This window comes from Narcine bancroftii, chromosome 3 (assembly GCF_036971445.1).
Source record: "Narcine bancroftii isolate sNarBan1 chromosome 3, sNarBan1.hap1, whole genome shotgun sequence".
Taxonomy (NCBI): Eukaryota; Metazoa; Chordata; class Chondrichthyes; order Torpediniformes; family Narcinidae; genus Narcine; species Narcine bancroftii.
In genome coordinates, this window is record NC_091471.1 from 76,129,071 (window position 1) to 76,142,817 (window position 13,747).

A 13,747-nucleotide genomic window follows, 5' to 3' on the forward strand; every position below is an offset into this window, starting at 1 on the left:
AGGTGCATGGTCAGAAACAGTTGGGTTAAATATTCCATCTCAACCACTGTTTTTCATTTGTGCAGGCATTAAAAACAGGTCTATTCTTGTATAGGAGTCCTGAATCTTTGAGTAGAATTAATAATCTCTCATTGTGGGTTGTAACTGTCTCCTTGCTGATTTATCAATGATTGGGTCCAAGCAAAAATTAAAATCTCTTCCAATCAGTACATTTTGTTTACTCTCCAATGTTTTTAAGAAAACATTATGTATGAAGAATTCATCATTAAAATTTGGAGCATATATGTTCATGAGCGACCAGTATTCTGTATATATCCAACAATGTGCCATTAGAAATCAGCCTGCTGGGCGATGTGCCTTTGATCAAGACCAGTATATTTTTATTTATTAAAATTGCTCTGCCCCCCCCCACCCCCGCCAACCCAGCTTTGGAATTATAAGAGGAGGATATGACTTGTCCCACCCAATCTCTTTTTAACTTATTATGTACCAATTTTGTAAGGTGTATTTACTGTAGAATAAAACTATTATCTGCCTTTAATTTTTTTAAAGTGTGCTGTTTATCCCATTAATGTAACTGATAAATTTTAGTATTCTATTCATATTTATATTTGTACATATTCAGCTCTATCTTAGACCATTTTGCTTATTCATACAATAAAGTGATTTTCCCTTGTTAACAAACATATACATTAGCCCTGCTCTGTCAGTGACATAATCAAGAAACCCCAGAACCCTGCAAAAAAAGCTCATGTTACTGTCCAAGGAAGAACCCCTCCTTTTTTCTGACCAGAGCCTCAATATCCCTTGTTATCAGTATTATCTAATCATTCCAGCCGTGCCCTTGACTCTAACAAGAACATTATGGCCCTAAACCTTTCCTCTCTCACCTTTAAAAGCCTCCGACTTGCCAGACATCCCTTTACCTGCAGACAGCCTCTCCCAATCGACCTTTGTAAGTTCTTATATATTGAAGTATCCTTTATTATGGCATTAGAAGAGTTCTCTCACAGTAGATAAATGCCCTTGAGCCAAGAAAAACTGCTGAAAATTAAATACTACGCAATATAATCTATTACTGAGGTTCTGTCTAAAGTTATAATCATGTTCATGTTTTTACTGTACTCCGGTGTGCATTTAACATGAGTTTAAACAATATCCAGACAACAGCCTATTTAATTATTGCTGCTTCAGACATTGTTGAAACAATTCATTCATCAACCGTTTCATGGAGTACAAGTTTAAATTGTTTTTCTCTCTGCAGGTGAACAATGGTAATTCCACAGGGCATAACAAGATTGTATATCTGAAATCCCAAGAACAATTTGTTAGAGTAATAAATTCAACTCCTCCATTTTATGCCTGTCAGGTCTTCATAGATTAAACACTGGCTATCACTAGATGCTTTGTCTGATCTAATAGGATATTTTGATTGATTTGTAATTTTTGAGCAAATATATCAAATCCCATAAAACAAATATTTTATTGCATTCAGCATATTTTTGCACTATGTCAGTCAACTGTCCCTTTTACTCCTGATAGCTGTTAAGATGGGCACTTTTACACAGTCACTGAGAAGCAGAAAATTTGCACAATTTTTTGGCTCTGCTGGCAGGGTAAAAATGTCCTTATGGAATTTGTTTGCTAAATTCCATCCTGTAATGATCCTTACACGTTTTTACAGAGTGGCTGCAGTTTAAATTGACTGCAGGCACTTTGTAAGAAACTGCGCTAATGAATGTGACAATCACCCTCTGACAAACCCCATATCACAGGAAGGCAGTGTAAAAATGCTTAGGAAAAGGAAAAATGTCCACTCTGGAGGTAAGTATGCAAATTTCTTAAATGGAATTTTTCCTTCATTTCAGTGTAAAAATCATTATAGAACAGAAGAAAACAGGAGCAGGATTTAACCACTAAGCTCCTCAAGCCAACTTCACCATTCAATGTGGTAATGATCAATTCGTGCTAGCGTTGAGTTCTTTTACGTGCCAGTTCCACGTCACTTTCAGTTCCTTGATCTTTTAAATAATTATCTATCAATACCTTAATTGCCTCTCGTGATCCACCCTCACGGGAAGAAAATTTCAGTGATTTACCAGACTCTAGGCCCTATTATAGTGAAAAAACACATTTGTAAATACAGGTATTCTTGGTTTTTAAATCGCTTCATTTAACTCCATAAAAGGTCCAAAGGAGGATTGACTGGTCGAACTCACTCCATCTTTCATCCACCTTTGGGGCTAGACTCAGAGTCACTCCATCTCTCCATAAAAGGAGTGCCGCTGAATGTGGCTCCAAAATGTAGAAATTATAACGTCACAATGGCACCATCAGACCGCGACTCAAGAGCACAAATCTTAAAGAAGCTATATGGTCAAAAAGGCGATTACGTGTGCAGAATATCTGCCTGAGTCCTAAGACTGCATGCACAGATCTCCACTAGCGGCTGTACCTGTTCTTCAGTCGCCATTTTCACTATAGGCGGCTTTCCCTATCCGCCGTTATGTTTCACGTCACGGCGGAAGCCGGCTCGTAATTCACCCCTGCATAAAAGCACTGCACGATCCATATTTTTGTTCATTAGCAAGTTGATGAGCACATTAGTAAGTTCATCTTTTTTTTAAAAACTTGAGCAGGCGATTATGCTCCTTTTATGTATAAATACCTCTTCTGATTGAAGACATATTTACACATATCAGATATAAATGAATCTTATTTTGCATCTATGTCACCCTGTTTGAATTTCTCCCACTAGTAATGAGCTCATAAATAAAATTCCTGCTTTGACGCAGCAGAATGAAGATCTACCGGGACCAATGCCTGAAGAGGGCGCACAAAATCAGTGAACCGGTGCAGATTCGAAAGGCCAACATGGCCTGTTTCCGCTCCGTAAATGGTTATACGGTTATATAACTGTGATATAATTTACCTCTGAATACATAATAAAGGTGGATCCTAAAAAATGATTATAAATTAGGGAAAACTATCTAATTTGGCCAGAAAAATTAGAATAAATCACCCAGCATATATCTTTATTGGTATTTTTAGTTCGTTTTTACTTTACAGTTAATTTACATGGCTGTTCTAAATATTTGATGAAAGGTAGATTATTGTAGAAGGTGTAATCACCAAACTGAACACCAGGAGAGCATTTTATGTATAGTCGTGGGTTTCTGCAGACAACTTTTTTTTAAAAACTGTTAAATATTCCTAAATTACAAATAGTAAAATCCCCATTGTTCAGAATACAAGCAACTGGCAAAAAAAAGATAATGGAAAGTAAATAGTTTAAAACCATACTTCACTAATAAAATACATTGTATGAATGGATGGAACAGGTCTTGAAATTGTGGCTGTTGTATTCCTGCCTGAGGCACACTTTGAAAAATGGGCTTTATCTTCTCCAACCTTGTATTCTAGCAACACACTGCACCTCCCACTGAATATGGTTTGGCATCTAGTTTCCACTCTGCAATACTTTGTCAAGGCTGAATGGACTCCTAGACTGACACTCAGTTTCTTGCCTTTAGCAAAGACCTGCCCAGAATGGATCTGACAATTTAATCCTGTTTTACATAGAAAATTGATATCCATTAAATTTCACCAAGATTTATTTTCATTGCACAAATAGATCTGTATCTTGAATAAAACAGGAAGAAATATTTTGCCAAGCCTCATTGATGCCAGAAAGTATAAAGCATTACCTCGCTCAACCAGGTCACTTGCCTGCAGTGCTTATAGATGAGCACATTGTTAAGCAGTTAGCAAATCAATGAAAGAGCATCAGCATTCTCTGAAAATGCAGGAATGCCATGACTGGTGAGCAACATTTCTTTCTATTCAGAGGGAGTATGAAAAGAGATTAGTTAGGAATTGTGACAGTGTAACCTCCGACTCTTTTAATTTTTTTTTTAATTTTTGATTTTTCACACAATAAACCATACTGACCAAAATACATACAGACATTTTTCCAACTCTTTGAAAGCACTTCAAACCAGGATACAGTCCAGATTCAATAAAGCATCCTTTAATGCAACAGTGTGTTCGTATTATTCTTAAGTTGGGCATGTTGGAAATATAATTGATCATCATTCACTATTTCTGTTAGGAGGTGGAAAAGAGATAGAGATGAAAAATGTGACTGCAAATGAACATAATGTTATTTTAAACAAATACTCGACATCTCGGGAAGAAGATTTAACTTTGAGCAATTGAAAAGTTATGTAAAGTTAGAAAAAGTTTGGGGTTGTAGGTTAATTTGGGTGTAATTGGGTGGCATGGATTTAAGTGGCTGGAATTGGCTTATACCATGCTGTAGATTTGCTTTCAAAATTTATAAGTTAACACACCAGCAATTTCCTTCTCAAATCTGCCAACCTAGGTTGTGTAAACATCTATGTTTACACATAGATGTTTGTCACTAGAGTTAAAATGCAATTAGGAATACATAACTAAGTTCTTATTCCCTCTACCCAAAGTACATGGTGAAGGTTTTCTGATGCAATGACCTAGAGTGATCAGAACATCAATCTTTTGATATGTTGACTATATAGTTGCAAAATTTTCCAAAGTGGTTTGTAGGAGCTGTATTAAACATGAATGACAGCATTGACAAGCATTTTTCTGAATAAAGGTTTGAGAGAACTAATGGAATAAAAATAAATGTCAGATTAGAGGTACCCAACAGACCAATTGTCTGAATGTAGAATTTTCTAATTTCTAATAATGAATCCACTCTCTGCTTCTATCTCTTCATGCCTTTCCTCCCTCTTTTATGGTCTCCCTTCCTAACCACATCACCCCAGAGCCCCATTCACTCATTTCACCCTTCTGTTCGATTCCTTCTACCTCTACCCTTATTTCCCCACTGTATTCTTCCATGTTTCTCCCACTTTTCAGTTTCATCATGTTTCTAGATCACTCTCACCTTCTTTACTTAGCAGATTCAAGAACTATTTGAAAGGTGTTTAAAAGGTGCATGGTAAGTTAAAACCTAATAGCAAATCTAAGATGTAAATAAGAAAAACGGATAAGTAAAAGTTTGATCGTGAGTTGAGTTTAAGAAGAATCATAAAGGTTAAAGCCATATATGATAAAACATCCAAGTGTAAGATTTTGTGCTTCTAAAGTCCTGACCATCAAAAGTGAGACAGAGGATGAAGCTTAAGCAATGCAATTTTTACTGTTTTACTCTAAAGCTGCTAAGGTGTGCAGATTTAGAGATAGTAGTCGATAATGGAGTGGTCAACTTCATCAGAAGCTGCACAGGGATCAAGGGTCACATGATAGCTTATCACTAGAAAATACTACTGAGCCTTTGATTAGGGCCATTTAATTATATACATTGTAATGTAGAGGAAATACCACATAACAGTGAATAAATGCCTGTCAACCTCTTAAGATTACATATTTATTGTTGTCCTTTAGTTAGTGCTGCCAGCTGCTGGTCACTGGTTACATTGCAATTAATGCAACTGATTGAATATGATCTGGGAGATTCTGCCAGGCAATTCTGAGACAATTAATCTAATGTAGAGAAGTTATACATAAATAAATTTGTTTAACTTAATTTACAAAATCTTTCATATTATGAAGCACATTTGGAAGTATCTGAGATCCATTTTCTTTAAGGCAGCAAAACTCTGGTGTAGACTTAAGCCTTTTTCTGCACACAATATTGTCAGGAATCAGTCTCATGGATGTGAGGTTAATAAATGTCATGAAACTCCATGCTGAATTCTATATGCTCAAAGCTGAAAGTTCCTTGATATCTTTGAGGTTTTCAAACATTAGGATCACTGCCTGCCCCTGATTTCCCTGGAATGCTGGTCAGAGAATTTCTTCTTCAACCCATGCAGTAAACAGTCAGGAACTAACCATGTTGCTTTGAGACTGGAGTCAAGTATTGCTTCGACAAAATAAACACAGCAGGTTTTTTTTCGCTGAATGGCATAGTGATCCATCTGAAATTTTTTGCAGGAATTCAAATTATAGTCTTTGCTCACTAATGCCAGCTAATCTTCAAAAATAAAATTTCTGTGTTACCTTGAAAAAATTTTCAATTCCCATGGTGCACCAGTGGGATTAGAAAAGTCATCTTAAATTGCCCAATGAGTAATCACTCAAGTTACTGAAATAAAATTTAAACAGAAAATGGACAAAATATATAACAGGTCAGGCAACAACACTACAATGAGACACAGTTAATAATACTTATCAATAATAGTACATTTCATCAACAATCATTCATTTGTTAACATCCTGACAATTTCCCAGATTTAAAGTTAATTTGGTGTTTTTCTAGCTCCTTCTTGTGTTGTATTTTCTATCCTCTGATCAGCAGATTTGAAAAGTGACCTATAGAAAACAGTGCAACAGTGTCCCATGGCTTTTGCTCAAATTTTCTTTTGTTTCTCATGTAGTTCACGAATCTCTCAGTGTTATAGAGATGGCGGAGTTAAGATGACGGATTGCAGGTTTTATATCAGCACTTGACAACTTATAGAGAACTGGATTACATAAGCCTCTGTGTATCCCCATAATGAGTGCCTAGTAGAAATGCATCCTTATAAGAAACTTCAGAAAACACATATACAATCTATTTATCTGTTGAAGTGATGTTAGCAACTAATGCATTTATTGCTGATTTAGCCATAAAATATTCATAACCTGCCTCTGTATTAACCATACTTTGTTTTCTATATTGTAGCCCACTGTATGTGAACGGGAGCTGTGCGTTTTTGCCTTCCAGACATTGGGAGTGATGAATGAAGCTGCAGATGAAATAGCAACAGGAGCCCAGGTATTTATCTTTCTCTGACTTCGCAGTTTACAGAAATTGACAGTTACAATGAGCAGATTGCAATGCAGGATTGGGTGGCTCAGGACAATTCGGCTCTCCCTTTATACAAGGAATCCAGATTAAATACACAAAAGGCAGAAATAAAAGAAGTTAATAAATTTTGCATGGACAGTAATTACAATGTTTCCATTAGTAAGTAATGAAATGTGCAGACTGTAATACTCTTGTATTATGATGTTAGTTAGTGACTGGGGAATCACAACTACCTTCAGTTCCTCAGAGTGTACATGGCCACTAGGCTAGAGACTATGTAAACTAACACTCTGGCTCCAGAAACCTCCAATGCTCTTTCAGATCAGATTAGATAATATACTATTTATTGTCATGTAATAAAACAGAAATGTAATATTACATAATATTGTGTTTATTCTGTCATGAGGCAGACAAAGATTCGCCATTGGCATTCCTGGCGACCCTTACAGTCAGAGAAAAAGAAGCAAAAGAGTCCCTGAGGCTCCTTTGATTCACCTCCAGTGTTCCTATGGCCTCTGCAGCCACACAGAACTAGAGCAGCCCACATCCTAGTGTGGGCCCTTTGACCTCAAGTCATCACCAGCCCGTGGCCTGTGTGTGTCTTTCAGCTGCAGAGCCTCTCGCTGGTCCACCACTGCGGTCACTGTCTTCAGAGTTGTCTTCTGCTTCTCCATGGGGACGGGTGCCCTGCACCCGTCCGCTGTTCCCCCAGAGTCTGAAACTCCTCTTGGCTGCTGCCGAACACAGGCAGTATTTAAAATAAAACACCATCAGTTCCTTTAACAGCCATTTAAACCCTAACCCTTTGGGGTTAGCGCTGTCCCTTCACTCCTCACTCTCCCCAGGTCCGCACCAGCAACACCATTTTTTTAACTACTTATTTTGAAAATATTAAAAGAATGAAAATTATTCACAAATCATCATTAAGAAGAGTCTATTTAAATCTTTAATGTTTATAAAAAGTAAAATAAAATAAAAATTCCTTTCTCTCCCTCTTTAATGAACATCTGTAACCCTCATTTCAAGGAATGGAACTGCGCTAGATGCACCAGCTATTTTGATGGATGTGACACTGAGGGACTGGATATGAAGTGTATCCTGTTCCCCAGTTCAATAAGTTTGGAACTCCCCTTGATGTGCTGGGGCAAATTAATCTCCTGTGTGTCCCATACTTCAATGCTACAAGGCACAATATCCCATGTTCTATAAATTCAGTAGGTATATGATGGTTTTTCGCATCAGCATAATCTGGCCCATTAATTGACCAGAAAGTGAATCTAAGTTGACCAAACCTGAGCTGTATGTGTTATAAATCCACACAATAATTCCTCGTGTGAAATGAAAAGTTACTATTATCCCAGCATTAATCTTTGCCTTCGCTAAAGGCTAAGATTTAACTGGAGATGAATAAAAACATTTTGAAATATTCTCTTAATTAAACAGGGTGAGATTTATAAATCATGATTTGTTATCAAGGAAACTTGCTCATTAAATGGTGCATAAATCAGGAATTCAACCTGAATCCAATTGATTCTCAATTGGAAAGTTTAATTAAAATCATGGTTTATCAATAGCTATCTCATATTTTATTATTTCACATTTTCTCACAACATAGAAGGGCATCTTTGGAATCAATGAGTTTATGGCTCAGAAAACTTCCGTTCAACTATTTATACCTTTGTCACTTATTATTTCTACGTGTGTCTTCCCACCCACCTACACAATGGAAATTTTACCGAAACGAGATAACTGATCAAAGTATCTTTGGGATATGGGAGGAAACATGCTGGGAAAATGGAGAAAAGAAACAACTCAGACAGCACTCAGGCTCAGGACCAAACTCTGAAGCCATAAAGCTTGAACTGTTGTGACACTCTGAAGTTCATTCTTTCCTTTAAGTTAAATGCTGATAAATTTGGATCTGAAGTCCTATTCTTAAACCTTCTTAGTGAATTTTGCTTTCATCTTAAGAAGGGCAGAAAATCGCATTTTCCTCTATTATGATCCAGAAGCTACATCCATTTTCCATTTCTTTAAAGCTATACTTGGTAGGTAATGAATGTTACATTGGATGAACTTCAAAGGACAGAGTCTGCACAATATTACCAAAATAGACCTTTGAGATTGACTGCCCTCATTTATAGTTTTGAGCTAAAAGTTGGATGAATTTGACAATATTTGGTCTTAACATACAATATCACTATGAGAGAATGTAAAGTATTCAGCATAATAAATGGAAAAAAATTTGATATTAGTATTAAAGTGAAGGTTTCTGAGTTAAACTCCAAAGCAGAATATTAACTTACTTCAAAAGTTAACCTCCAAGGGTTGGGGGAGTGGGTAAAATTTCCATTACAGTTCATTGATTAAAATGTCAGCATATGATGTCTGGAAATTCCAGCAAACTTATCCAGATTGTGAACTCATAATCAAACTTACATGGCAAAAAATGGAGAACTTACACGGAAATTCCACTCCTGTATACCTAACGTTCGAGAAGGTCCTGTATGGTAGGCTGGTCAGAAAGTCAGATCGGATTGGTTTCAGGGTTTGTTGACTAATTGGATACACAGGTGGCGCAATGAAAGGGGTCAGGGCTGCTGTAGGAGGGCTATTTCTCAGATTTTAGGTCTGTAACCAGTGATATGCCAAAGTGATCAGAGCTAGGTGTCACTTGTTTTAACAAATTTAATCAAAAGATGATCCATTGGTTTATGCGTTTATGGAATGGACCAAAATTGGTGTAATTGGGATTAGTGTAGAATTAATGACAGTTCAACAGTGGGCTGAAGAGTCTAATTCCATCCTCTGTGACTCTCTGACTTTAAATGACATCTTTATTTGATGATTCTGTCCACCCAAGATGAAACATTGCCTCATTAACATGGGTCTGAAAATGGACTCAACAGTATTCAGATATTAGACAAAAACATAAGATAATTGAAAGTGCTCTGCTAGTTATTGCAGTTGACTCTTTAAATGGTCAACAGCAGAAAGTTACTTACATATACAAGTGAGATGAATGTAATCAGCTTCTGATTCTCCCACATTGCACATAACCTCAATATTGGACTGAAGTGTCAACTTCAGAAATCTTGAAACAGGTCATTGAAGCTGCTCTGATGCACAAAAGAATTGTGCTGTCAGATGAGTTAAATTCACACAAAGCAGATGCATGTTGATTGACCAACAGGTATTTGTGGTTGTGGACCATGGGTCTTCTGATTGTGAATTTCACCCAGTTGCAACATAAATGAGAAGGGCATTACTCTTGGTTTGTGACCCACCTATTTCCAATTGATTTCCTTCTATCATTGTAGGTGGTGGATTTGTTGGTGTCTATGTGCCGATCTGCTTTGGAGTCCCCAAGAAAAGTGGTCATTTTTGAGCCATATCCATCTGTGGTGGACCCACTTGATTATCGGAGCCTAGCATTTAACCCAAGGGTATTTTATTTACTTGCTAATTAAGCTTCATGTTGACTGTCTAATATGTATATTATTTAGTTTGAAGATTTATACTGGATTCATGAAACAGAGAAACACAGAGTCTGCAGATGCTGCTCAATCTTCAAAACAGGATTCCCCCCCCCCCCCCCCCCACTAAAGTAGTGCAGATTGCATGACAGTCAAAACACAATGGTGGAGAAATTCAGCAGGTCAAACCGTGTACTTCATATAGCAAAGATAAAGATACATATCCAAAATTTCAAGGTACGAGTGTCATGATGAAGGGCTCAAGCCTGAAATTTTGGATATGTATCTTTATCTTTGCTATATGAAGTACACGGTTTGACCTGCTGAATTTCTCCAGCATTGTGTTTTGACTGTCATTCACAGTGGGCTGATATCGCCTCCAACCGTTCATCTTGGCGTCTCACAGTTCGGCGGGCTGCAACCTCCTTTGAAGAAGACCGCAGGGCCCACCTCACTGACAAAAGACAAAGGAGGAAAAACCCAACACCCAACCCCAACCAACCAATTTTCCCTTGCAACTGCTGCAACCGTGCCTGCCTGCCCCATGTCGGACTTGTCAGTCACCAACGAGCCTGCAGCAGACATGAACATACCCCTCCATAAATCTTCGTCCGCGAAGCCAACCAAAGCCACAGTTTCTGCAGACTTTCATGTTTTACTCCAGATTACCTGACAGTCTGTTTTTCTATTTATCATTAGATAGGGAAGGCTAGCAGTTGGTCACAGTTTAAAATAAGGAACCATAAATGCAAGAATTAATGTAATTATTTAAAACACCATCCAGGAGAAGTTTCTTTTCAGTGTTGAGTTCATGAAACTTGTTATCAGTGTTAATGTCTTATGCAAAAACTATAATAGCCTTCAAGGTAAGGTTGAAAAGATTTAATATAGTAACTGGGACTATAATGATGATGTGTTCAAGTTGAATAAATAATGATTGTGTTCATTTGGAAGACGATGCTGGCCTGAAATGGTTGAATGGCTTCATTCACAGTTAAAACTCTGATTCTTCCGTGTTGGCAGCTGAAATGGAGCTCATTATAATTATTTATCATGATGTTCCATTTATTATAAAACTCTAAAAATGGTTTTCCCCCTCTTTCAACAAGAAAAAAGACTATGAACGATTAGTTAAAGCACTGGACAGCATAACATCTATCAGGGAAATGACCCAGGTAAGGACCAAAATTTGGCAGCATGTTTTACCCTGCATTCAATATCTACTATAATCTTATTTTTTTTCAATAACCTGTAAATGAATCAAAAAGTGCATAGTGATTATTTTCTGTTCTAGCTAATCCTTTCCTCCAAAACAAAAATGTTCAACTGGTTGCGCACAATCTCTCTTGCCATGTACATTCCTCCCTCAACTTGACCTGAACTAACCAGACATAGTCTTTTGATTCCAATTGAGCTCATTGCTTGTATGTTGCACTACTTTATGAAGGGCCATTAGGCCTTAGGTGGTGCCCCTTCAGTTCCCTTGTTTGGCATTTTAACAACTCACAGTCGTCAGTTCAGAGATGTTTAGAAATTGATCAAGTAAATAAGTAGAAAAAAAAATCAATAAAAACCAATAATTATACTTAAACTTCTGGGAATGAACTAAAGTGAAGAATAATAAAATACTTAACTGCACAACTTTTAAATTAAGATCAACAACTCCAATTAATGCGAATTTAGTTCTTAACCCACTTATGCCTTGTGAAAACTGAGGGGTGGAGAAATATGCTTCCAGTCCTCAGCTCAGGTTGTCCATGCACCACCCAGGAACTCAGTGCAAGTCCAGTGCTGATACATTGCAAACAGCAAGCACAAAAGCCAGAGACAAGATAACCCGCAAGAAGGGTATTATTGGTAGTTCTCCGCAGAATCACTGGCCAAAGGTGAGTACCTTTCGGCACATCATCCAACAACCCATTTCACTGAGGTCCATAACTTTGTTGTCGCTTCAACATTTTTGTTTCGGTATACTTTGCAGAATCATGGAAAATGTTCCATGTGAGGCCATTTGTGAACGTACTGATTGAAAATAGCTCTCCAACTAAATTCAATTTCTCAATATTTAACCCAGAGCCCTGTCGGTCACAGGCCACCATCCACATCCAAGTACTCTTTAAATATGTTCAGGGTTTCTTCCAGATCCCTTGATTTTTTTTAAATATTTTAAGTTAAAGGAAATAAACACTTATCAACTCTACCTTGACCCTTGATCATTTTATACACCAATCATTTCAGTTCTCTGCCTCTCTGCTTAAATCCTAATGTCATCAATCATTTTTCATGGCTGCTAATGTCCTGCCCTGGCAATGCACCTCTTGGATCTACTCACCAGTGCAATCATGCCTTTTCTGTAATGTGATAGTCAAAAATGTAAACAGTACTCAAGTTGTGGCAAAAACAAGTAGAAACAATTCTAGCACAACTCCTGCACCTATATTCTATGTTACGGTTATTATAGAAAGGATCCTACATTTGTCTTTTTTTAGATAAATCTACCTGTCACGCTGTCTGTCCATCTGCATACATTCCAAGGTTGCTTGAGCCTGCCACTCTACTCAATATCCTCACATCTATTGTAAATTACCTTGCTTTCTCACACCTCTGCATTATCTCAGACTTTTCTGTTTTCTATTTTTCTGACCTACTGACAGTATATTCCTGCATTCTAAGTCAACCTTCTCAATATCATCTGTATAGTGCACTTAAAAATTTCTTTAATCATGCCTGACACCTGAATATGAATCAGTAATGAAGGAGCAAAATCATCCCACAACTAGACACCTCCTAACTTCATGGAGCAACTCTATTCTCTGCAATCTCATCTACACTTTATAAACATTGTGATTAATCTAGTGCCATCAGATTGGTTTCCATTCTGATCTGAAGAATAAATATAACTATGTGGTAAGTACAGCCAAAGTAGAATCTTGCTGCCCATCTGAATGTCATCTCAGAGTGAACAAAACTCAGTAATATTTTAAAACAGGCTGAAAAAAAATTCTCTCTCTTAACTCACTACTGTTGGCATCTGCCAATCAACTGCCTCTGTCTCCACCCCCATCCCCATCCCTCAGCTCCCCTATCTGTCTGTCATTCTCATCTCGTACTTACCCCTGTCTCACCTCCCCTGCCCTGTCCCTATTATACAGCTATCTCCCCTCTACAGTGTTGAAGGGTTCTGACAAAACGTCAACAATTCTTTTTGTCCGACTGATGCCACTCGGCCTGCTGAGTTCCTCCAGAGGTTGTATTTTGTTGCAATAACATTGGTCAATCAGCTGTCCCCCAAGGAAATGACTTCTCCAATCATATCTCATTCTTCCTGACACAATTAAGATTTCTGTCAATTTGCTATTTCCTATTCTCTACCTAATCGCTTTAAGATCGATTTATTTTCTCTCTTCATCATTTGCTACCATTCCTTTCCCCC

At 37.4% G+C, this 13,747-nt stretch overlaps 1 protein-coding gene across 1 annotated transcript in view; it reads left to right on the top strand.

The window, feature by feature from the left end:
- The window catches only part of parp8 (poly (ADP-ribose) polymerase family, member 8), a 276,468-nt gene that overhangs the window by 236,307 nt on the left and 26,414 nt on the right, over positions 1-13,747 (top strand). The window contains exons 14-16 of the mRNA XM_069923074.1: positions 6,713-6,805; positions 10,159-10,284; positions 11,424-11,489. Of these exons, the coding sequence (XP_069779175.1) occupies positions 6,713-6,805; positions 10,159-10,284; positions 11,424-11,489 (285 nt within the window). The remainder of the gene's footprint in view (positions 1-6,712; positions 6,806-10,158; positions 10,285-11,423; positions 11,490-13,747) is intronic.